The following is a 26,589-nucleotide window of genomic DNA, read 5'->3' on the forward strand; positions in this document are numbered from 1 at the left end:
ATATGGAAAAGGAAGAAGATAAAGAGCCAAGAACCCCCAGAAAGAGACCAGAGCTGTTTGATTTTTTACCTTGAAGGCGCCACCACCCATGTGCCTCTGGTATTCATAGCAGCACTCACTATCTGTCACTATGGTGGGCTCTGAGCTTTAGGCAGCTGAGGGTTTCACTGTCCTAGCAGGAAACAGATTGAGAGCTTTCTGGTCTGGGACGTGTTGCACACCTTAGACATTAATGACTTTAGGGAGGTGTTTTTTTCACAGCCAGTGCTGTCTGTGAAAGTTATAAACAGCATATTTCTGACACACGTTGCAGCTGGATACTCAAAGTTGTCTCTGTTCCTTTTCAAAGAGGCTCATCTTGACTTGGTAAGTTTCCATGTAGACTACTGAGATTTGTGCAGAATTGGCATATTAGACCCTCAGTGTGGACTCAAGCTTCACCTCCCCCTGGATTCCAGACACCTGCACCCACTGGCCTACAGGAACAGCAAAACTCTGAATCGCAAGCTCTGTCTTCTGTGTACCCTGATCCATCCTCAAATTCTGATCTGACCACAACCCACATCTGAATCAGAGCAGAGCTGAGTCACTGCTGCAGGCAGGGGAAGGGCGTGTTCCCTCTGTAGTCTTTCTAGAATGGATCTCTTCCTCTTGCCTTCCATCCCAGCCCCGCTGTGCCCAGGAGCAAGATCAGCCAGGCAGCATCTTCTGCCAAAACGGACCTCTTCTCTTGGGCATGATAGTAATCACTCAATCATCTTTGGTTTCTGGACTCAACACCAGTTTCTTATTACTCCAACCTGATGCCCAGCCTTGCACACAAAACCTCACTCCACACACTTCAATATACCCAGGAGAGGTGATAGATAAAATATATCCTAAGCAAAATCTGCCTAAGTCAGCACATAGGTCTTGAAAGATAATCTTGCACCAAGAACACAGACACAAGTGGGAGGGGGATGAATGTCTACTGGGAGATATGGAGCCACAAAGGGCCAGGGGTAGGGGTTGATGAAATTTCTTTGGAAATAAATTTTTGAATCATATTTTTTATTTGAAAAATTATACTTCATTTAATGGTAGCATGTACATCTGTCTGCGTATAAATGCAAGTCCTTCTTGGGACCTGTCTCTCTACCTACTTAAGAGCAGTAAAATAAGAAAGTGATTCTGTGTGTGTACACATATGCGTGTTTCCTCAAAATCCAAAGGTGAGATAAACTTAAACTTCTAAGGTTTGGGATTTATTTAAAATAGGGAAAGGAAAGTACCCAGTACATTAACATTTCATCTTATTTATTCTTGGCAATCATATAATCATATCAAATCAAACTAAGTCTTAAGGACTCCTAGAATATCCCCACACCTACTAGAAACTTCTCAGGCCACAGTCTCTCTCCCAAAGAAGGGGCACAGGTATTCAAGCATGGAGCCTGAGCTTGTGCAAGGCTACTCACACTCAAACAAACACAACTGCAGTGAGTCCCAAAGGTAGTTCAAAATAATACTTTCATCTGTAGCATTTACCTACAGCCTGGATGTGAGGAGATTCTTTTCTTAAAATCAGGTGTGTTCATACACCTTCCACCAGCAGAAATACAGCCTTTTGGAAACAAATGCATCACAGCTCACTAAGTCAAGAGAAATCCATTCCAGTTTTAGAAATTCAATTTAGCTTGGGTAAGCCTCCAGGCTCTGCAAGTAAGCCCCATCACGAGGTTTATTATTCATAAATCTCTTTTTCAGGTTGGAAGGCTCCCAGCAGCCACTCTCTTTCCAATATTTTTCTGCTTTTGTATGTCAATAAAAAAAATTAACTCTTGCAGTCTCTCTGAACAACCAATATCAAGGGATGGATCAAGAAATCCAGCAATATTAGAGTTTCCCCCAAAAATCTTTTGGTTGTGTTCAAATTACTAATTTGTGGTGAATAATCTAGATTCAGATGGTTGTGGCTGTATGTGTAAACATGTTTGAATTTAATTTAGCCATTTATATGAGACAAAAAGATTTATAATGGAAGCTATGAGCTATTGTTTCTTTCAACTAGAAAGTTATTTCCAGAAACAAATGAAATCTGTGGCCTAACTAATCAAATGATGAAGGCACTTTGCTCACATAGGAATGAAAAATCTCTGAACCTCCAAGCCCTGAAACATTTATTTTCTACATTTAAAAATAATTGTAACCCTAATATTTCTGAACAACCTGTCTTCCTACTGCAGATGATACCACAAAATCTAGTTCTAGTAGAAACATTGGATTTGAGTGTGTGTACTGAGGCTAACATCCTGGGAAAATGAGGAGGATTTTGAAACATTCTGGAGAGTATGCAGTAGGTCATATTTCACATCAGAAATACCGTGATGACAACAACAACTAAAATAAATATTGAATTTATGAGAAATTTGGTTCCCAGCAAATGGTGCTCTCAAGATAATATTCCATGTAATGAAATGGCAGGAAAGCCCAATAATCTAAACACCTTCTGAAGTTTTAACGTACCTGACTTGGGTCTTTCGTGATTCAAATAATTTCAAGGCATCCATAGTTTACTCCCACAGTCTTTATTGCTTTATGTGTTAAATGGAGACCTCAACTAAATTTACAATATGTGTATTAAGAACACCCTGACTTGTATGGACAATTAATACAATTGAGAATGTTCCTTTTATTATTAAGTGTTACTATCCAAATCTCATAACATTTTGATGGTTTTTTAAATACTTCATATTTCAATTCCCAAGGGTCCTTGCTCCTTCAAGACATGTAGACAGCTTCATTTGATATTAATAGGAAATATACATTAACATAATAGATCTCCCTAGATACCTGTAATGACAGAATAAAACCATTTGAATTTCAATGGAATGTAATACTAGGTTAAAACGGAAATTCCAAGATGATCTTCTCATATCAGGAATTTAAGAAAAAAAAATTAAGTAACTTCAATTCTTTAGGAAAATGTTTTTTAGATCACTTCTAGAAGTTTTTACCCTCGTCTTTCTTGGGCTGTTTCGGTTTTTGTCTTTGCTCCTTTTTAGAGGCAAAAGCACAGACTTTATATTATAATAAAGTATCATGAACAAATATCATATATAGGCAGTTTTAGCTGAAATTAAACTATAGCTTGTTAATAATAATTTACATTTATACATTGCCATTATCTGGTAATTGTAAAACAATCTCAAATTCCCTTTTCTACCCCAAAAGGACTGTCATTTAATATCTAGAATTATCTAATGAAAAGCCTTATTCATAGCATCAGGAATATTTCTATTTAATTAATTTTCATACCTCCATAAAAAACCTCACTCAGTTTCCACTGGTGTGGACCAGTTTTCAGCTAAAAGAAGTTCCATGTCTTTGAATGGCAGAAGGTGGCATCACCTATAGTAGCCGGCAATTCCCTTTGGTGCAAAGCACTGACCATGTCAGCGTGCTTTGAAGAACCAATAGGATAGCAACGTAAAGCCAAGGGGCAGAGACATCGAACACACAAGACCTAGTCCTGGCTTCGTCACCATGTGCCTGGTCTTCAGGCTCCTCAAGGCATGACATGAGACACGCTGAGCAGTAGTTCCCGAAGTGTGAACCGGGTACCCTGGGGGGTGCCTACATCCTTGAAGGGAGCCCGAAAGATCAAAAACATTTTTGGTCTTATAAAAGACACTATTATTATCAAAGGTAAGAGTTTGATCTTAAAGGATATTATTTGCTTTTTTAAATCTCGTACTCTCCCAAGTGAACAGAGGAATTTTCCGTAGGCTATACATCATGTGATATAACAGGTTGAACGCAGAAGCCAGTATGGAAATCCAGCTGTCCTCTGTCAAGCCAGACTTTAAAGAGCGTTGCAGAAATGTAAAATTGCCACTTTTTACTAAATATCCTTTTCCATTTTGGAAAATATAATGACTTTTCATTTTTTTAAATGTTACTTACATTAACATGTAGTAGGTTTATTATTTTATTTTTAATAAATTAATAAGAAAACCATTGAAAACTGTCTCCGTTTTAATTTCTAACATAGGAGACAGTGTATGGCGGATACACCTGATATCAATAGCGTAACTTAAGCATACCCTGAGAATGACCCTATGGTCTAAGAAGAATGTGTGCTTAGAGTTGAGTTCCGAGCTAAGGAATCTGGGAGTGGCCAATCTAGAGATTCATTCCTATCTGTGAGGAACATCTGAATTCCCAGCCCATCCCATGGGATGCAGGCCATACAGGGAATTGGGGACCTTTGTTTTGGAATGAATGTAGATTGCCAAGTAGAAGTTGCTAGAGGGAGGGTGCTAAGTGAAAACACTGTGTAAACTGCAAGCTTGTTACACGCAGTTGTGGTTCTTTTATCCAGCCCCCCACCACTGGACTGCCGTATAAGGTAAATCCCCTCAATAAATCCTATGTCTCGTTCACTGGCTTCAGGTCTTTTCTTCAGTGCCATCTATGTTGGAGTCAGTAGGGTTCCAGTATGACAAACATCAATAGATATCACCAACATAAACAAAAGTTCTTTGGGGTCCTCAAGAATTCTTTAAAATGGAAAGAAGTTGTGACAACAAAAATGTTGGCTGGGTGTGGTGGCTCACACCTGTAATCCCAGCACTTGGGAGGCCAAGCCGGGTGGATCAGCTGAGTTTGGGAGTTCGAGACCAGCCTGGCCAACATGGTGAAACCCTGTCTCTACTAAAAATACAAAAATTAGCCAGGCGTGGTGGTGGGTGCCTGTAATTCCAGCTACTCAGGAGGCTGAGGCAGAAGAATCACTTGAACCCAGGAGGCGGAGGCTGCAGTGAGCCGAGATCATCCCATTGCACTCCAGCCTGGGCGACAAGAGCAAAACTCCATCTCAAAAAAGATAATCACTACAATAGAGGATCTCTGAGAAGCCTTTTGACTGTAAAACTCTGTAATTCTAAGGTTGTGAGGGTCAGTGGAAAGGAACTTGCATGAACAGATGGCTATGAATGTATGAATTAGGAAAATCAGTGGAGGCTCACAGCGCCCTATGCTCCCCTATGGCAGGCAGTGGGTCCTTCCTCATATAGGCAACTGTATTATTGCTCCTCCCTTTTAAGCCTCATCCTTTACTCCCTCCTCTGCTTCCTGCCTTCCTTGCCAGGACCCCACACACCTACCCCAACTCACACACAGGAGACAGGGAAAGCCCCGGGCAGCAAAGGAAGAGCCATCAGCCTCATGGAAAACCTTGTTTCCTTCTTCTCCCAGCCCTCTCGCTCCAATTAGGACATTGTGGAGTCCCCACCTCTCTACTTACTGATATGATGACCCCTTTACCCAGGGGACACTGCACTCACCCTGCCCTACAGGACTGCCCTAAATGGGTAGGCACGTTGGCAGCCTGCAGACGCAGAGCAACATTCTTGTACTTGAGTCTTGCTCAGCTCAGACCCACCACAGAGACTCCAAAGGGCTTGTCAGGCCCCAGGGAATTTTAACAGGTGGTATTTGAGATTGGCATTATCCACAATCTGACTGGTGGACACCAGCATCGATTTCACCCAGTTGGAAGCAAGAGTCATTTTCCGTAAAAGGAGAGTTCCTCTTGAGTTAACAGAAAGGAAGAACACCCAGAGTCCACCTCACCGGAACTATGCTGTGGCCCTTGGTGCATACCACTGGGTATTTTTTATTATTATGCTTGTTCTTATGTCAATTGCTAAAGTTAGGGACCTGGGGTTCCAACTGGCTCTATTTCCTTCAGGATCCATGGACCTTCCATTTCTAGCTAAATCTCACCCCAATGCCAAGCGTCCGTTTCCTGATCCATAAAAATGTGATGATCATTCCTACAGTTTAGGACCATGGTTGAGACGGGCCCATGGAGAGGCAGGATGCAACGTTCCTGTCACCGCTATCATTTTTATTTGCTGGTGATTCGCTGCAGTGACATTCACTGACTCAGCAGCTTCCAGTGGACCAGCACCGCATTCTGTGTGCTCCAGAGGGCTGAAGCAACTTTTAAAACATAATTTCAGAAGTTGTGTACTTCACAGTTTTCAAATCACTTATCTCATTTGATCTCATTTTATCCTCACAACAACTTGGATGATTCTCACCCACCCTAATGAAGAAAGCAGAGAACTATATTTGCATTGTAATTACCACGTTGCCCAAAATGGGAGTCCTCCTATGGGAAGGAAACTTATTACGGCATTTAGCTAGCTCAGTTGTCTTCGTAAAACCAGACCTCAGTGCTCACTGTGAATTGCTAAAATCCACTGTCAGCTGAAGCACAGACACATATAGTAAGCTGATTGGGATGGGATGCATGATCCACACCTGCTGTGTACCCAGGGCTGCAGATGGCAAAAGAGAAAGAACTTGGACTATTCATGTCCTCTTACCATTTTCACCAGATGTCTTGTCTTTTCCATTGGTTGCCCCAGCACCTTGTCGCTAAAGGCAAAAAAGAAAAGAAAAAAGAAATTGTTATCAGATATACTTGGGATTACTTTTGCCTCTTTTATAGTTCCAAATGTCTCTTGCACTATACCAAGTTCTGTGTTACTTTAGCTCAGATGGGTAAAGCACGGTGCTAGTGAGACCAGGAATAGATCCACCAAGCAAGGATGTACTGAAGCTGCACAGACCAACCCTCTCATCCACATCCACTGCTCTGGGAATGCAGGTCACCAGTAACAAGAGAAACCAGGAGGGAGATCAAGCATAACTTCACTGAAAATATGAAGGCAACAGCCAATGTTCTGTATCAGCTACAAGATCAGCATTATTACTTTTGTTAATATCGCTCATTAGGCTGCTGTATTTTCATTCCAGTCACCATGTCCAATGTCTTTTTTTTTTTTAATGAAACGGAGTCTCGCTCTGTCACCCAGGCTGGAATGCAGTGGTGGGAGATCTCGGCTCACTGCAACCTCCACCTCCCGGATTCACACCATTCTCCTCCCTCGGCCTCCCGAGTAGCTGGGACTACAGGCGCCCACCACCACACCCGGCTAGTTTTTTGTGTTTTTAATAGAGACGGGGTTTCACTGTGTTAGCCAGGATGGTCTCGATCTCCTGATGTCATAATCCACCCACCTCAGCCTCCCAAAGTGCTGGGATTACAGGCGTGAGCCACTGCGCCTGGCCCAATGTCTTCTTTTTAAATAAATTTTAATCAACTAAGAAACTCTTATATTTCCTCCTACTTAAAAACTATTTTTTCTGCCATTGCTTACGCCTATCTTGTGCATTTTCATTTTACCAGGTTAACTACAAGTATGAAGTCTTTTAAGGTCAGACTTAACTCTTTGGGCAAGATTCTCTGGGTGTGAAGTCTGGGGAGCCGTGTGAAATGCACCACACATGTAAACAGAAAGAGTGTTTCCTCAAAGCTTAACGTGATTCTAGTTGATGGAGAGAGAAGCATTTAGTCAATCTCATTTTTTGGTTGTTATCAAAAAGTATGCTTTGAGTTGGAAAGGACTGAAAAGCTTATAAAGTCTCTAACTTTTTTTTTTTTTTTTTTTTCTGAGACAGAGTCTCACTCTGTCCCAGGCTGGAGTGCAGCGGCTGGATCTCAGCTCACTGAAACCTCTGCCTCCCAGGTTCAAGTGATTCTCCTACCTCGGCCTACAGAGTAGCTAGGATTACAGGCACATGCCACCACACCCAGCTAATTTTTGTATTTTTAGTAGAGATGGGGTTTCACCATGTTGGCCAGGCTGGTCTTAGACTCCTGACCCCATGATCCACCCGCCTCAGCCTCCGAAAGTGCTGGGATTACAGGCGTGAGCCACTGTGCCTGGCCAAGTCTCTAACTTTCAGGGGAAGAAAATGAGGGAGGTAGAAGGAGCATGACTTGCCCTAGATCATGCAGCTAATGAGTGACAGAGTAAAGACTGCACCCTAGACTTCCTTGCCCTCAGGAATTGCTACTGTGACGCCACTATCTGAATGGGATCCTAGAAAAAAACAGCAGAGCACTGAACAAGGAGAAAACCATGATGGGTGACTAAGGGATAAGGTACCCTCAAAATTCATATTTGGGTCCAGGTCTTTAGCCTAAAAACAGTATCAGAAAAGTAACAATCAGTTCCCTTTGGCATTCAACATTGTCATAAGAAATTCTCAGGTCATTTGTCAACCCTTAATTAATGGTAAATGGATCATCTGGGAAAACCTTGCTTTCAGAGTCTGAGAAGTATAAATAAATAGAATAAATGATCAAGATTTATATTAATAAAGTAAACCATCCTCACATATGCTGATTGCAGACAATAATCCCATAAAGAAGCAAAGTAAAGCTTCCCACTTATTACCAACACTGTTCACCCTCCATCTGAGTCAATGTGAAATGATTTAAATCAGGAAGACTATTTCTTAAATATAGTAGATTTGCAAGTGAAAATGCCTGCTTCTTTTTGTCTGTCCTTATGTTGATGCCTCCTCTTTTTAAACACAAGGCTCGTACGTTTGCTGCACTGGGTGGAAATCTGACTACTATTGAGTTGGACCAAATCCGAGATGCAACAGCAGCCTCAGGTGATTAAACTCTGGCATTCAAATCCAGTATCTTTCCCTGCATAATTCATAGATGGCTCAAATAAAAGAAAATTTCATGGAATAAAAGAACAGTGTTTTAGAGTAGAATAAAGTCAAATTAAATGGAAGGCAAGTGCAAAATAGGTGCATGCTCAACCCCACTGTCTTTAAATGCCTTAAACATGGATGCTTTTCAAATGTCGTGAATAACTTGTTCCATAAAAGATCACTTTTAGAAACCAAAAGAAAACCGAAATGAAATGTGCACAGGGGAGAAAAGGAGTCATTTTTTCGGGATTTCTAAGATGGGGTTTTTATGTCAGGTTGTATTTAATGGAGACACAATGAAGGTGATTTATGTCATAGGAGACAGTGTCTCGCATCAAAAAATGATCCTGACAAAAAAGAACTTGTTATTGAAAGTATCTCATTTCAGAATTCTTTGAGACCTTTTGACATTTTCAATGGAGGTCTTAGGGCAGAGGAGGAATTCTCCAAGAGCTACCCTATTCCCAGGGTCTGGTCTTTACAATGCCAGGCAGTCGCAGTTTCACTGAACTTATAGTGGAGAGAGTCTTTGCCAGGCTGGGTGTTGGGTAATCACAGTTCATGCTGCTGGGGCCAGGCTTCAAGGGTGCTCAAGCATCATCAACTTATTGAGTTCTGACAGCATCCCTGATGGGGTAGATGCCCTTAGTGTCCTCATCAGCCTCACTTTACCAATTATATCCTGAGGTACAGAGAGGAATTTGCTCAAGCCCACAAAGTGGGGAAGAGGCAGAGGCAGAATTCAGCCCCCAAGAAGCTGGCTCTGGAACCTTCCTTTTAGCCACTGTACTTAAGCATCTCTCAGTACTGTGTGCAGCATCTCTCCTGAGGGCCTCTGTCAGCAGGTGAGGAGTTAGGAGGCAGTGAGATTTGAGTTTGAAGGTAAATGTGACTTCATTTACACCACAGGCTGGAGTTTTGAGAACTCTTGGCTTTTAGGAATAAGCAGAGTCAAACAGCAGCCAAGGGTTCAATTCCAGAAATGCTATCAGATCTTTATTAATGTTTAAATAATATAAGCACCCAGAGCTAGGCTCTACTAAAATAAATAGCGGATGGATGTGTGGATGGATAGATGAATGGATGAGTAGTTGAAAGAATGAATGGATGGATAGATGAATGGATAGGTGGATGAATGGGTGGATGGGTGGGTGGGTGGGTGGGTGGATGGATGGATAGATGGACGGATGGACAGATGGATGGATGAATGGGTGGATGGATAGATAAGTGGGTGGATGAATGAATGGATGGATGGATGGATGGATGGATGGATGGATGGATGGATGGATGGATAGATGGATGGATAGATGAATAGATGAGTAGATAAATGGGTGGATGGATGGGTAGATGGGTGGATGGTCAAATGAACAGATAGATGGAGGTAGGTCATTCTCTAAGCAACCACTAGGGAAAAGATTCTTTTTCATGAGGTGACAGAAGTTAGCATCTTCGGGAAGAGGCTGCCTTTTCTCTCCACCCCACTCTCATTCCCAAATAGGAGAAGATGTGATCTCTTATCTCTGTTCTAAATGAGCTCCAACTACAAGTTCATCATCCTAAGAACATATGTTGCCCACTGAACAGAAGTAGTCATAGTTCAAAAGTATCATTTATTATAATTGAACTAATAAATGAAATCAAGTGTTCAAGAAACAGGGCACAATAAATTGGCTTCAGAGCAAACCCTGATATGAGATTCTGGAATCCTGAGCTCTTTCTTAGGAATCTCAGAAATGATCCAATGGTATCATGAATACCACCAATGTGTCATTCAGTTTAGATATCAATGTAACTTAATATGTTAGGATATGCAGAAGGCAGTACAAGTTCTCCTTAAACAAATATGCATAGCCACAATGACCAACTTAATGCAGGTGTAGAAAATATGCTATTGGAATTATCTAGAGAACTAAGCACTAGAGTATTTGAGAGCTCATGAATGTGGCATTCAGATATCTGCGAATTTGTCAGCAGTGTTTTCTTCAATGTTTTCCAAGGGATCTAGAGAGTGAGTCAGTTATGACTGCTAAGAACAGCAGGGGTTGATACATGTGGGATTTCGCTTATCTTTTCTTCTGGGGAAGGGGTTAGTAGGGTGGTAGTAGAGGAAAAAGTCAGTATCAACTTCAACCACAGCAAAACCAAATCCATTAGATTGTCTAATAATTCCACTCCCAGGAGAACGCCGCCATGAGTCTTGCAGTCTATATCACAATACTCAGCTCAGATGTTCTCATTCTTCTCCTGATCATCTCCAGCCCGACACCCACCCTAATGACTTCTCTTTCATAAAATGCTCCTGTTTGGGACCCTCCGCAACACCTTGTTCCCATGCAGACATGGCATCTTCCTGGATGCTCACGGAAGAGTCTAGAAGAAGGACAGCCCCTTCCTCCTTCAACCACCTGAAATCAGCATCCCTGGTGCTCAAGTCAGCTCTGTGTCTGTCCACATCATCAGGGACACTGGCCCTCCCTCTTTAAACATGTTAGAGCGATGTCCCTATTGTTATCCCCAGAGACCTCCACAAAAGACAGGTGGCCCTCTGTGGGTCAGTGTATTCCACTCGGATTGACCTTCACGATCACAAGTAGTAACACCACTTGGCTCTTTCAAACAAAAGACACATTTCCCTCACAATGACTTCCTTCAATATTGTCTTTATTTCACCATTAGAACATGCTACATGCCCATCTAAGGCTCAACACAAGAATCAAAATCACAGCCTGCATCCTTAGCCCTGTGCCAGGCAGGTGGTGTGTGTGCTGGGACTCTGAGGAGGAGTCATAGGAAGACCCAGGGAGGCAGGTGAGATGCTCTGGGTTCTTAAACACGTGCCAAGCAACTCACACAACCTCAGAAAGCGAGGTTTCCATTCTTGGCAGCGTTCATGAACAAAAGTAGAACACTTCAGAATCTAATAAAACCCCAATTAAAGGGAACCTAAATAACAAATGGGTATATGAAGATCCTTGTGCCTCTAAATGTTTCCTCTGATAATCTCATACGTGCCCGGTATCCATAAAAAGGCAGGAGAGGTGTTTAAAGGTACAATTTTTTGAAGTAAATTTTCCTGACAGTTCTGTTGCACCAAGGTCTGCAGGAAAGTAGTGAAGAATATATATTAGTCTGGGTTTCCCAGAAAACAGAGCATGAGGCAGATGCCAGTTGCACTACGGTTTTATTAGAGAAGGCAGTGCCAGAAGTGAAAGAGAGAGGATGGGAAGGTGGGGAGTGGAGAGGCAGCTGCTATGAGGATGCTTCATCAGACTGGCCATTGAGAGGTATAACCAAATGCTGATCCTCCCAGACGCGGAGGGTAACCATCCTTCTACTCTCTATGTCTACGAGTTCAATTGTTTTGCTTTTTAGACCTGACAAGTAAGTAAGAATACGCAATGTTTGTCTTTCTGTACCTGGCTTATTTCCCTTAACATAACAATCTCCAGTTCCATCCATGTTGTTGCAAATGACTAGATCTCATTCTTTTTTATGGCCGAATACGGGAGGTGGGGATGGTTAATACATACAAAAAAATAGTTAGAATAAGTAAGACCTACTATTTGATAGCACAACAGGGTGACGATAGTCAACAATAACTTAACTATACATTTTAAAACAACTTAAAGAGTGTAATTGAATTGTTTGTAACTCAAAGAGTACATGCTTATGGAAGTGGATACCCCATTCTCCATGATGTTTTTATTTCACATTGCATGCCTATATCAAAATGTCTCATGTCCCCTATAAATATATACACCTCCTATGTACCCACAAAAATTAAAATTTTAAAAAGTTTTAAAACACAAAATTCTAAATGCTGATCTTGCAATGTGGCCCCGAGAGCTGTGTGAACTGTGTCTGAGGACAGAAGCTCTAGGGAGAAGACTAAAAAGTGATCTACCACGTGGGCGGAGGACTACCCAGGTGCCTAGGCAAGAGACTGAAGGCACAAACTGTTTCAGTGTAATAAAGAAAATAGTTTGAATAAGAATAGTCATAATACAAATTAGATATAGAGATGATCATGAACAATTATCAATCATTATTATAAACATTAATCATTAGCTTTTAATATTACTCTTTATTGCATTACTAATATAACCTAGGAATAACCGACGGGCATAGGGTCAGGTGCTGAAGGGACATTGTGAGACGTGACCTAGAAGGCAAGAAGTGAGCCCTCTGTCCTTACACCCATATAAGGGCCCCTTGAGGGCTCCTTGGTCAAGCGGTAACGCCAGTGTCTGGGAAGACACCCGTTACTTAGCAGACTGTGAAAGGGAGTCTCCTTTCCTTGGAGAAGTCAGGGAACACTCTGCTCCACCAGCTTCTTGTGGAAGGTTGGATATTATCCAGGCCTGCCCGCCAGTCATCCGGAGGCCTTAACCCCTCCCTGTGGTGCTGTGCTTCAATGGTCACACTCCTTGTCCACTTTCATGCTCCTCTGGTACTCCTGGTTCCTCTTTGAAGTTCGTAGTAGATAGCAGTAGAAGAAACAGTGAAAGTCTTAAAGTCTTTGATCTTTCTTATAAGTGCAGAGAAGAAAATGCTGACCTCTGCTTCCTTCTCTCTCTGCTTCGGTACCTAAAAGGGAAGGGCCCCCTATCCTGTAATCACGTGACTTGCTTCACCTTGTCAATCACTTAGAAGATTCACCCTCCTTACCCTGCCCCCTTGTGTTGTATGCAATAAATATCAGCGAGCGCAGCTATTTGGGGCCACTATCGGTCTCCGCATCTCGATGGTAGTGGTCCCCGGGGCCCAGCTGTTTTCTCTTTATCTCTTTGTCTTGTGCCTTTATTTATTACAATCTCTCATCTCCGCGCACGGGGAGAATACCCACTAAGCCCCGTAGGGCTGGGCCCTACACCACCAGCTGTCGTCTCTCATTGATCCAAGGTGCTTCACAGAGCACCAATTCCCGACACATCTGGACCCTGCAAGGTCTTGCACCTAGCATCTGCCTGGGTTGATGAGGAAGCCCCAAGGCAAGGGGTGGAGGTGGAGGTGATTGATGTGGGCAGGAGATGACATGCTGTTACTGTGCACCTTGCCTGAAGTCTGCAGAGCCCACGCTGAGTCAGCCACCCACGGGGGTCCTCAGAGAGGGCCTAGTGACACATGAGAGGTGTCTGACTCAGCACATAGACATGACTGGGTGACTTTTTTTTTCTTCACTAAGTTGCAAAATCACAAACAATCCCTTCATATTCAATACCCTGCTAGTTGAATGGACCACACCAAGTTCCAGGTGAATAACTGGACTTGGATCCATTTCTCTCTGTACTTTACGCTTAGAATGGACATAAAGATATGTCTGACCATATGTACGCTACAGTTAGGAGCTGCACAACATCATTAATACCTAGGTCTTCAGTTCAGGGCTTGAATAGAAAATGTGCTGGCATCCCGAACATCACTAACAGTCCCACAAACAAATTCTTTTGAAAACAAAAATCTCGATTACTTCTCAGTCTACTATTCTTCCTTGTGAAATATATTACAAAATCACAGTGTTCCTGAAATCACCACCACTGGGTAAGGCAAACAAGGCATTTCCCCTGGTCACAAAATTTAAGAGGCCTCCAAGCAACTCAGTAATCAAAATAAATCATAGGTTAATGCAATATTTTTCAAATAAAAAGTATTGCAAAAAGTCATGATGAACAAAATATTAAAATTTTGGCAGAGCACGGTGGCTCACACCTGTCATCCCAGCACTTTGGGAGGCTGAGGTGGATGGATCACCTGGGGTCAGGAGTTTGAGACCAGTCTGGCCAACATGGTGAAACCCCATCTTTACTAAAAATAAAAAATTAAAAAAAAAAAAATGAGCTGGGTAGGGTGGTGAACACCTTTAATCCCAGCCACTCTGGAGGCTGGGACAGAAGAATCGCTTGAACCTGGGAGGCAGAGGTTGCACTGAGCCGAGGTCGTGCCATTGCACTCCAGCCTGGGCAACAAGAGCGAGACTGTCTCAAATAAATAAATAAATAAATAAATAAATAAATAAATAAATAAATAAATATTACAATTTGAAATAGGATCGGAATTACTGATATTTCCTTCTGCCTCAGGCTTCAGTGTGTCTCAACCCAACTCTAGTCACCATGTCTCCCCGAAGTAAGGAAAAGATTGGAGAAACCCAATAATTCCAAGCTTTCAGAAAATTATTCTAATATAGTCATTGAAATCTTTTCATTCCATCACGGGCCGTGCCTGGGCCGGAAGGACTCCTGTTGTGGTTTGGAGAGTGTTTGTAATACGACTTCTAGAATGCTTCAGTGGAGGGTCTCGCTTCCAACCTTTGGTGTCCATACCCATAAAATCAGTGTGCTATTCATACGTCAGTAAGAAGCCAACTCACCTAAACCTGTTTTATCATCATCGTAACCCAGCACACAAGACAGATCATGCCTATTTGGGAAATAATTCAGCCCAGTACACTTTGTTCCATCTTTAGGATAAAATACAAGTTCCCATTAAAAGACACTTATTTTTCACTCCAGAGGTTGAAGAATATGAAATGTGAAATTCCAGTTGGTTAAATTTGGGGTCCAAACTGCAGTCTAATAATGTTTTTTTCTGAATATATGCCTCTAGCATTTAAAGTAGGTAAATCTGTATTTACTCTAAGAACTTGGTTTGATATTTAATTTGGTGAGATATGGTTGGACTGGGGGTCACCACTTTTGAAGACCCCTAAGCGTTAGGGAACAAGGAGGCTTCTGAAGCTGTCAGGGTCCAGGTCATCCCCTAATTTCTTAGGGTGCCATACACCCCTCCCTTTCTTTCCCATATCCCCAGTAGACTCGCCTATGTGGCCACCAAATATTGGAAAGAGCTTTATACATGAGTCTGGCTTTGGCAACACTAGAAACAGACAATCTTCATGCAGCCAGGTCCACAGGGGACAAGGGACAACTGGACCCACAGAGGCCCCTGGCTCACAGAGGCGTTCCCTCTCAGCTCTGTGATCAAGCCACGCAGGGATGGAAGTGAAACGGGCTCTCCCAGTCCTGCTATCAGCCTCTCACGGCTACTGCCCAGGAAAACTTCTCTAGTTAAAGGACTGCGGTGTTCCCCAGGCTAAGAAGTAAAGATTATTTTTTAAAGTGAAACGGAAATTAGGTACATTTACCAATGTGCAAAGCTGTCAGCAGAAAAAGTCACAGGTATAGAGTCAGACAGGTACCCAAACTCAGCCAGGGCAGGGGACAAACTCCTGGACTGTTCGTGTTTGCCTTTGCTGAGTCAGGCCCTGGGCTAGGCCCGAGGGTCCCAAGCAGAAGGGACCCAATGCTCCCACTTTGGTGGCTCGTAGCCTGGAGGGCCAGGCAGAGAATAAAGCAACCATCTCAGTGTGGAGGGGAGGAGAGCTGAGACCCAAGAATGATTGACATCACGGGCAGTGGGGAAGTCCCCTAACTCACACTGCTGTCAGGTCTTGAGGGAGGTGTGCTAGCCACTGATTGTCCCCACCAGCTGCATATCACTGGAGAAATTGCTCATTGAAGTCTCAGTCCCCTCCCTGCAAAAGAAAAATGATAATCCATGCATCCTACTGGCCATATCTAAGGGACCTGGACCCAGCAGCCGTGCTCTCCCCACCTGTCCATCAATGACAGCGTTTACCACAAAACCCATTGTTGAGTGATGTTAAATGGGTTGTTTATCTCTATGAAAAGAGAGAAAGTATTTGTTCCTAAGTCCTCTTTAAAATTTTGCCCCCTGTTCCCAACATCTGACTTTTGTTGGCCCCTGTCTACCACGGAGCTGCTGCGATTCTGCAAAGGAAGGAAAGTAAATCCTTCTTCTTCTCATGGTGGCTTGAAAGCTCTTGTTAGCAGGTGCTACTTAACACCGTCTATCCCCCGGTGATGTATCTTCTCTTAAGTTATTTTTCTCCACAGTGCTGTCTTCTTTTTGTGCTGTAGCATCCTGATATCAACACTTCTAATGGTTTCAGGGCTTTTAGCTCCCCTGGAATGGCAGCATCTCGACAAGCAGTTCCCTAGATGGATCATAAAAAAGGGGAAAAACACAAATCTGCATATCTTTGGTATATATGGCACATGAGGACCATGAAGTTTCAGATATTGCATATCCCTCACACAATTAATACCCCACACAGGAGAGACACAATGTGCAGGACTGCCTCCGTGACCCCAGTTAGCCCCTCTAAGGGTTTCTTGTCCCCTTCCTCTGAATCATCACATTGATAAAGAAACAAAAAGGCCTGTTACCATGGTATTATATTTAGTGTTATTTTGACAAAGGCTAACCAGGCTCTTAGATGATCAGTCTTTAAATGAACAGAGGAGCAAAGCCACAGAGATTGCACAGTGAAATGGTGTCAACAGCCAGGCAGGTAAGCAGGTAGCTGATGACTGCTTGGGACCACCTCGATCATTAAGTACATGGATTCTCAGGAACATTAAAGACCTATGATTAAAGGCAACTTCAAAATTAAAGTTGCTGAATTTGTGTAAAGAGCAGAAGAGACTTTTATGCCTACATTTTGTGATAGAGACGGAAAAGATTTAATTTCTCGCCGGTGATATTTTTAAGTCATCTGTAATTCTCCTAATAACATTCCAAAAATTGAGCATTAATTTAATCCCTAAAGGTGTAGAAAGTAATGTCAAAAGAAAACTTCAGATGAAGGTTTTAAAAAAAAAAAAAAGTTGGTTAAAAAAAAGTGATGGGATCTTTAATGACAAATGCATTAACCTTTCTAATTCCTCCTCTCTTTCATTCTCACCTCTGGAAGACCCAAAGGCTGAAATTCTGCCCCAAATACTATGTTGTATTCCTATCATTTTTTATCCTGACCTTTATGGCGAGAGAATTAATTAGCATCACTGCTGTTTAGGCAAAGCATTTATAAAGGTACCACCATTTTCAGGTATCCGTGATTTATTTTATTGGAATTAATTTTATACTTTTTTCACAGTTATATTTTTTAAATTAGCATTTTCTGCTTTAAAAATATCTTCTTTGTGCCAATTTTCATGTTGAAGTACACTGTTTTCTATTTGCAAAAGTACGGTATGGCCGTTGTAAAATTTTTGGAATGTAAATGCGCAAGGAAGAAAGCAAAAAGACACCTACAATCCAACTAATCAGAGTGAATCCATGTTAATACTTCAGAATATTTTCTTTCCATCTTCTTATAGGTGGACATATATATAGTCTCTCTTTTATAAAACCAACCACATGTCATATGTATAATTTCATAAAGGTATACATTGCAACTTAAAAAGCACAGTCATTATTTAATGACTTCTGTGCGGACTCTTCTAATTTCACAGATTTCACAGTGAAATGTCCAGCCCACGCTGCTGAGTTCATTTGGAATTCCCCCTAACTTTTCAAATCTTACGTATTTCATACCTGCCAAAAAAGCCACTTGTCTATTCAACTTGGCTCAACAAAGACTCATGGTGACGACTTGTGTGTTGCTGTCAGTTTCCTGAAAATTAATATCATAGAAGGTTCTGAATGGTCCTTGATGTTGGGCAGAGCTACTACAACTTTTGCAGTGTGGTGGGCTGAATTTGGACCTCCACCTGCAAATCACATGAGGAAGTCCTAAACCCCAAGTACCCCACAGTGTCATCCTATTGGAAGATAACATCTTTGCAATCAAGTAAAGAAGAGTTCATTGGAATGGGATCTAATCAAATAGGACTGTGTCCTTATTAAAAGGGACAATTTGAACACAGACATGCAGAGGGAAGATAGGGTGGACACACAGGGAGAAGACGGCATCTACAAGCCCAGGAGAGGGGCCTGGAGCAGACCCTCCCTCACGGTGCTCAGAAGAAACCAACCCGGCAGACACTATGATTGTAAACTTCTGGTCTCCAGAACTATAAAAGAATACATTTCTGTGGTTTAAGCTGCCCTCAGACTAATTAATACATTCAGACAGCAACATAGGAAAGAACAGACTTATCCACAGGGGCTGATAGAAGGACGCTCAGGAAAGAAAGCCGGGCACAGGCCTGGCTCTGCAGGCTCTGAGGCCTGTCCTGGCGTCCTGTCCCAGAGCAGGGGGAGGGTGCCTGGCTTTGGGGGAAGCCCAGGGCACAGGGGAAGGCATCTCCTTCAGTGCTGCTTAGGTGTGTGCCCTCTGCAGGGGGAGTGTGACTCCACGGGCATGGGCTGAATTCCCACCTGAACCGCAAACCACATGGAGGTAGGACACTGTCCCTGGGCTTAGAAAGAAGAGATGTGTCCTCCCTCAACCGCATGCCCAGAACTGTTTCTCCAGCCCCAAGCCAGAGGTTTCCCCAACTGCCAACGTGATGTCCTTCTCAGCCGCCTTGTGAGGGCAGCACCTGGCAGAGGGACGAGCTGTGGTTGGAGTAGAGGGAGGGCAGCTGGGAGCTCCGCTGGGCCTCAGGCTCGCTCCTGGGCCTCAGGCTCATTGCTTCTTAGCAACCAACGCCTTCCACAGCCCTGGCTCCCCCAGGACTACGTGGTTGAATAGTCCCCTGGAGCAGGAGCAGGTGGTGCTTGCCGAGTGTCAGTTTGAGAAGGAGCAGGACAGAAACTCATTTAAAGGCTCTGGCTGAGGCTGCTGTTCAGAATCAAAAGCACTCCCATTCACTGAATGCCCTCCCTGCAGTCAGAGATCCTGGCAAGATTTATAAGGACCAGGAACACAGGTCACTCTGGTGTCATTTTGTTACTTTTCTATACTTCAGCTATTCATTATAAAGTAACATTTATAAACTGTTGCACTATGAGATTTAATTGACTTAAAAGCCGATATGATCATGCTGTTCTCAAAACGGTGTAAATACCTTGCGTCGTAATTGGGCTTATTTTTATTTAAGGTGTGCTGGTGAAGAATGTGGGCTCCAGGGCCAAGGGTAGAAAGAAAGGACTGACCATAAGCACACAAAGAAACTTTTTGGGTGATAGAATAGTCTATCTCTCTCTCTTTTTTTTTTTTTTTTTTTTTTTTTTTTTTTGAGACAGAGTCTCCTCTATCACCCAGCCTGGAGTGCAGTGGCACGATCTCCACTCACTGCAACCTCTGCCTCCTTGGGTTCAAGCGATTGTCCTGTCTCAGGCTCCCAAGTAGCTGGGATTACAGGCACATGCCACCACACCCAGCTAACTTTCATATTTTTAGTAGAGACAAGGTTTTGCCATGTTGGCCAGGCTGGTCTCGAACTCCTGACCTCAGGTGACCTGCCTGCCTCAGCTTTTCAAAGTGCTGAGATTACAGGTAGGAGCCACCATGCCTGGCCAGAATAGTCTATATCTTAATTATAAGACTGCATATGTGTCAGCTGGGTGTGGTGGCTCACTCCTGTAATCCCAGTGCTTTGGGAGGCCGAGGCAGGCGGATCACTTGAGGTGGTGAGTTTGAGAACAGCCTGACCAACATGGTGAAACCCCGACTCTACTGAAAATACAAAATTAGCTGGGTGTGATCGTGCACGCCTGTAATCCCAGCTATTTGGGAGGCTGAGGCAGGAGAATCACTTGAATCTGGGAGGCGGAGGTTGCAGTGAGCCGAGATCGCACCATTACACTCCAGCCTGGGTAACAAGAGAGAAATTCCATCTCAAGAAAAAAAAAAAAAAAAACCTGCGTATGTGTCAAAACTCACCAAACATACAACTAAAAGGGGTAGATTTTACCACATGTAAATTACACCTTAATAAACTTAACCTCAAAAATAAGTGTGCTGGAATCCTACTACCCAGGTAATCCCAGCCCTAGCCCCCAGCAGCTGTGTGGCCCAGTTCAGGTCACTTGACTTCTCTGAGCCTCAGTGTCTGTTTTTATTAAATGACAATAACAGTATACCCACCTCTTTAATGTGTGAGAACTAAATGAGATTAAAATGCTCATGTTGCATGGGTCTGGTCTCTAAGAAAAATCAGAGCAAAATAATGGTAAAACAGGCTTAAGAAGAGATGTTTCTCCTTTTTTTTTCCCATTGTATTCAACTTGCAATATAGTGAAGGTAATGAAAAAAGTGCATTGAGCTCACAGTTGAAAGACTAGGAGTAAATATGGCTGAATCACCACAAATAAATGATTCCGCTCCTCAAAGCCTCAGTTTCTTTATCTGACCAGTTTCTTTTTCACGGTGAATTAAAATAAAATGAAATACAGAAAATATGTACCTCATATGAATGTTAAGAGACTCCAAACAAAGAATACTCATAGTTGTGTCATTTTTCTCATGAAAGGATGCAGGCTCTACCCGTATTATTAAGTTGTTCATTTCAGCTGAAGTTTCCTGGATCTCTGATTCCAACGGATGCATTTTGTGTGTTTCATACAAATCACAGCTCATATTTTTTCCAGAAAGGGAAGATACAGGAGGAGGGTGCGCTGATGACAAAGAAGAAATGTGGACGGAAGACCAAGAGAACCCAGTGGCCCTGCTACAAGGTGTGTGCATCTGCCCCAATCAGCAGCCTCTCCCCAAGCCAGAGGCTGGATCAAAGGGGACAGGAATCAACATATAAGCACCTCCATTTATTCCAGCTACAGTCAAATTCACATGCCCCCAACCCCACCCCACCAAGTCACCCTTGGAAGCCCCATGGATCTGTAGGGTGCTAGGACAATCCATAAATGTGGGGGTCTACCACCTTCTGCATCCAAACTGCACCAAAAGAAATGCTTCTCCATCCACCCCACTTCTTTTATTGCCTTCCTGAATTTGTGTTGAATCCTTAGATTAGTCTCAGAATAAAGACGGCTGGCATATGAGCCAGATGCTAGCCAGAGCAGCTGCTGTCATTAGAAACAACAACAACAAAACAACAACAACAGTGGGCTCTCGGACAAAGGCAAAGAGACCCCAATGTTTATTACAAGGTTATATTCTCACAGTCTATGTAGAAGGTGCCAGATTGAAACAGTACAGAGAAGAATAGAAGAGATTCGATTTCTCTCCTCATCCCTAGAAGTTATGGCTGACCAGCCAGATGCCAAGAGTAACAGAGGATGGAAAACTGTCAATGAAAGATTAGTGTAACGACAGAAACTGAGCTGTGCCTGTAACTCACCCATTTAAGGGCAAGTCTTTCTTATACAGATGATTAAGGGGGAAAACCAACAGGCAGGGCAAGTCTTCTAGAACTAAATGAAACTGACGATGTAATCATTTCAAGAACACTAAGGACGCCTGCCTGTCCCTCCGAGGATGATGTGGTTCTTCTAGCAATTTTGTACTTCAAAGGCTAGGGAAGATGACATGAAGTCAGAAAACTCACATGGGGTCTTCCTGGATTACAAAAACTGGCCACAGAGAAAGACACATCTTTCCTTTGCTTTTAGCAGTAATGCCAGCTTTCCATTCCCCCAGTCCTCCCCAATACAGCTGGTAAAATGCCATGCCAGGTGTACTCAGATAAAAGCCAAAGAATGACCAAAGACCACAGAATGAAAAGTTGCAATAGCTGGGAGACTCTTGCCCTGCCAGTCCCTTAGCAGTCATCCATCCTGAATGATCTCTCATCATGGCCACACTGGCTCTGCCACGGTTGAGCCACGCATAATGTACTGCTGCACTCAGCATCCTCATCAAGTGAACAAAAAGGTGTGAGAAAGAAAGGACACAGGCCAAACCCACTGTTATCCAAGAGAAGCCCATATTTAGAGCTGAGCGAATAGATGACACCTCCAAGTTCGGTAAAGATGTTTTGCTTTCTTTGCACCAAGGCACAAGGCTCTGTCTGCAAATGCAAGCAGCTATGTTTTTTCAGTCACAGTAACAACAGCTAAACACTTTCATGGAAACAAGCCTACTATGAGGTGGCTACTACCTTTATCCCGACTGGATGGAGAGAAAACTTGAGACACGGAGAGGCTTAGGAATATGCCCAAGCTTGTTACAGCTACGTGAGGGGGTCAGGGAATGGAATTGGAGTCTGAGCAGATCGACTTGGTAGTCTGAGAACTTGCCATTTCATCTTTCTGGTCTAGAGGGGGAAAGATTGGCTTGGAAGATGGAAAACCTGACTTGGACGCCCCCTTTCTGCTGTCAACAATGCAGACGTGTTATGCCTCAGTCCATCTGGTTGCAGAGTTGGAACCATGTTTCCTGCCCTTTCTTATTTTAAAGCAACATTGTGGAAATGTATGACATCACACAAGACTCTGCATTTGAAAATAGGTGGGCCATTTTAGGAAAAAGACGGGACAAATGCATTTCACATTGTCAGGGAACTCAATAATGCATCACTCAGGGTGCCGTGTCTGCTGTGATGTCAGAACCGCAGATGTACGTTTCATGCATCTGTGAGGACAGGACTCTGGGACCGTGAAAACAGTTCTTGCTTCATAATTCACTCTCCAGGTGTCTCAATGTGTTTTTCAGGTGTTTAACTGGCTTCCTAGACCCCCATGCAAACCCTCTTCCTGTGGAGGCTGCTGCCACTGTTCCTGCAATGACTTCTTGCGATGGAATGCACATGTGTAGTTCATTCAGCACTGTGTGCTGCTAAACATGTTTCTCCAACAGTGAGTGTCCCAAGCTTCAGAAGATGGAGATTTTCTTTTTTGGTGTAATAATAAACAAACAGCCAGGCTTTTTCCCCCTCAACATTCAACTAGAACAAAAATAGCTTCAGAAAACAGTAGAAGCCTGAGGTTGGATACTTTTGGAAAAAGGGAATGTTTTGTCCTAAATCAGCTGTCACAGCCCAAGAAATGATGGAGACTCAGATAAGAAGACAGGTAAAAGTTATATGGGCCATTTGATCAGCTGCTCTCTGCAGAAGTGAAAATTCTACTTTCCCCACAAAAAAAATGCACACTACCAACAACCAACTCAGTCTAACAGCTGTGCCTCCTTCATAGTAGATATTTGTTCCATATTTTGTTTCAAATTCCTTTGAAATCCAGAAGGATTTAATTGACTGTAAAATAAAACCCAATTCCAATTTAAACATTGTTTTCCAGAGACGAGGCACTTACAAATGGCCAAAGCTCACACCACCAAATTACTTCCTATCTGCACATATTGATCCTGGAATTACTAAGGTAGATCTCTTTATTTCCAAAGCCCTGTTTGCAAAACTGTTTCTTTAATTGAAAAAGCCTAGTACATCTGCATTCTGTTCCCTCTGGACATACTCAAGAAGAGGAAGTGAGGACCAAAGACTTGATAGAAAAATACTTGGGACAAAACTGGCCAGTAGATGCTTTCACCTGGATAAACAACCAACACTCAGTAAAGACAGTTGGAATCAGAACTCAAGGACATGTGCACACAGAGTTTAGCATTTATATGGCTTTTAAAAACACACACATACATATATGTATGGCTTCAGACATTGCAAAGATAATGGAATTATGTTTCTTCAGCTCTGCCTCTTTTTTTTTTTTTTTTTTTTCCATTAAAAAGCAATTGGGATGCTTCTCATTTTGACCCAGGACTGGCCTCACTGGAGAGTGACCCGTGTGGTCCAAAGGGCCCACTCTCAGAAGGGCCCCGGCTTGGTCTGATATGTTGCTGTTCCCATCTTCAAATTCTAATCAATGTTTAACAAGGGGCATCATATCGATTTTTCATTGGGCCCACAAATTGTGTCACTGGTCCTGCCCTACTCCCTGTCACAGGCTTTTATGGATGTCCCAATGCTGAGCTACGTTACCTCAAACGAGGCTGAAGGCAGAGGGGGCCAGGAGGGAGCGTTACAGAACTGTGGTGTGTTTTTAAATGGCCTCACTTCTGCCAGCATCTGCCTGACTCTTCAGCCCGTATCTCTTTTCCTTGTTGTAATACTAATAGGACATTAAGGAGCCAGAGAAGGGGCCTCCAACACCACTGCTTGTACCTCTGGAGTTACATTTGGCGGCATTTATATTTTGTCATGTGAAAATTCGAAATCCTCATCCAAAATGCAACTGTGGGGGAACTCTCATAGGAATTTCAGCCAATTCTGGCTCCCAACAAGAACTCAGCAAAAAAGTGATGACATGGAAATTCATAGAATAGTGCCTGAAAAATGAAATGAATCATTTTTAAAGATGGCAAAGATGGAATCTGGATGAAAAATAACTATGAACTTGAAGGAGGTATTTGGTGGAGGTGCTTGACAAATTGCTACATCTATTTTAAGAAATTTTCTTGGCCGGGCATGGTGGCTTAATGCCTATAATCCCAGCTCTTTGGGAGGCCAAGGCAGGCAGATCACTTGAGGTCAGGAGTTTGAGACCAGCCTGGCCAACATGGTGAAACCCCATCTCTACTAAAATTACAAAGTTAACTGGGTGTGGTGGTGGGCACCTGTAATCCCAGCTACTCGGGAGGCTGAGACAGGAGAATCACTTGAACCCAGGAGGTGGAGTTTGCAGTGAGCTGAGATCATGCCATTGCACTGCAGCCTGGGCAAAAAAAGTGAAACTCGGTCGCAAAAAAAAAAAAAAAAGAAAAAAAGAAAGAAAGAAAGAAAAGAAAAGAAAAGAAAAGAAAAGAAAAGAAAATTGTATTCAAGAAGAAGTAAAATATCCCACATTTCTGAGGTGTCGAACATTTCCAGAAATGATATTTGAGATGTGGCACAGTATTATCTAGATATTTTGACAGGGCTTAAGCATATGTGAGAACAGAGTTATAAATATAGGGTTGAGCCCACTCCCTGAACAAGCTTCAAATAGAAGACAATAATATATTGGTTAATAAGCCGCTAGAAGTTCTGAGATACAGAGTGCAATGATACTCTACCATGAGCGAGCACGGATAGATACTCTCACAAAGGGAAATTACAGACATACCTAAATCCATGTACACAGTTCTCACAATAGGAACATATACATTTTATAACCAACCAACATGGGCACTTTCAAAAATGTAATTGACTGTCCTCATTAATCTCTTTCCAATACACAGGAGACTTTTCACTTTTAAAGAAAGACGTAACAAGTCCATACAGCCCGAATATTCATTGACATGGGTGAGAAAATGTCCAACATGTTTAAAGCAATTTTTATCACCAGGTAGGAGTTCAGAATTAACTACAGTATCATAATGGACATGTATCTGTACAATGAGCTTGAAGATTGCTAAATTCTCACATGGCTCTAAAATGTATGACTTCTAAGACTCACAGAGTGCTGTCATAGTGCTATTCTTCAATCAATGTGTGCTGAGCCCCTACTTGTGTAAGCCCTGGCTGCTTTGGAAAGGTTACCACTGGCAACTCCTTTCCTCTCCTTCCCAGCCGTGAGAAATGGCAAATTAACCCAAGTGCATCCTGGCACTTGCTTTATACAGAGAATAGGCCTGTAGCTCTGCATGGACACCAGAGTAGAGTTAATTTTATGTGATTCTGTCTCCCCCTACAAGTTCTTTAAGGGGTAAGGACCACGTCTTATTGATTCTCCATCAATGTGAGTTCAATGATACAACGCTGGGAAGATGAAATGGTATAGAAGAAGACATCTCTCTCTCTCTCTCTCTCTCTCTCTCTCTCTCTCTCTCTCTCATCACAATCTAGAAGAAAAAAAGAAATGTGACTACAAAATTTGTAATAACTGATTATATATGCAACAGTTTTGGCCATAAAAAGGGTCACCATTTTCTGGAAAAACGTTTTCTAAAAATGGTATATGTTAGGGTTCAGAATGCTCTTTCTCATTCAAACAGAACCCTAGAGAGTAAGCAAGGCTTGAAGGTGATTGGCATAACCTCGAAGTCAAGAACACTACCAGGCAAAACAAAAGAAAACTTTGCCAACAAGGGTCTTGTTTCTTTGATTGTTTTGTTTTTGTGTTTGTTTTTGTTTTGAGGCAGGATCTGGCTCTGTTGTCCATGATCATGGCTCCCTGCAACCTCCACCCCCTGGGCTCAAACCATCCTCCCATCTCAGCCTCCTGAGTAGCTGGGACTACAGGAATGTACAACCACACCCGGCTATTTTTTTTTTTTTTTAATTTTTGGTAGAGATGGGGTTTTGCCATATTGCCCAGACTGGTCTCTAACTCCTGGGCTTAATCAGTCCTCCTGTCTGGGTCTCCCAAAGTGCTGGG

The 26,589-nt window shown here is 42.7% G+C and overlaps 1 protein-coding gene across 1 annotated transcript in view; it reads right to left on the reverse strand.

Annotated features, from left to right (window-relative positions):
- The window catches only part of PCP4 (Purkinje cell protein 4), a 61,952-nt gene that overhangs the window by 25,083 nt on the left and 10,280 nt on the right, over window positions 1-26,589 (reverse strand). Inside the window, exon 2 of the mRNA XM_028845319.2 lies at window positions 6,378-6,429. Within this exon, the coding sequence (XP_028701152.1) occupies window positions 6,378-6,429 (52 nt within the window). The remainder of the gene's footprint in view (window positions 1-6,377; window positions 6,430-26,589) is intronic.

Source organism: Macaca mulatta, chromosome 3 (assembly GCF_049350105.2).
Source record: "Macaca mulatta isolate MMU2019108-1 chromosome 3, T2T-MMU8v2.0, whole genome shotgun sequence".
Lineage (NCBI taxonomy): Eukaryota > Metazoa > Chordata > Mammalia > Primates > Cercopithecidae > Macaca > Macaca mulatta.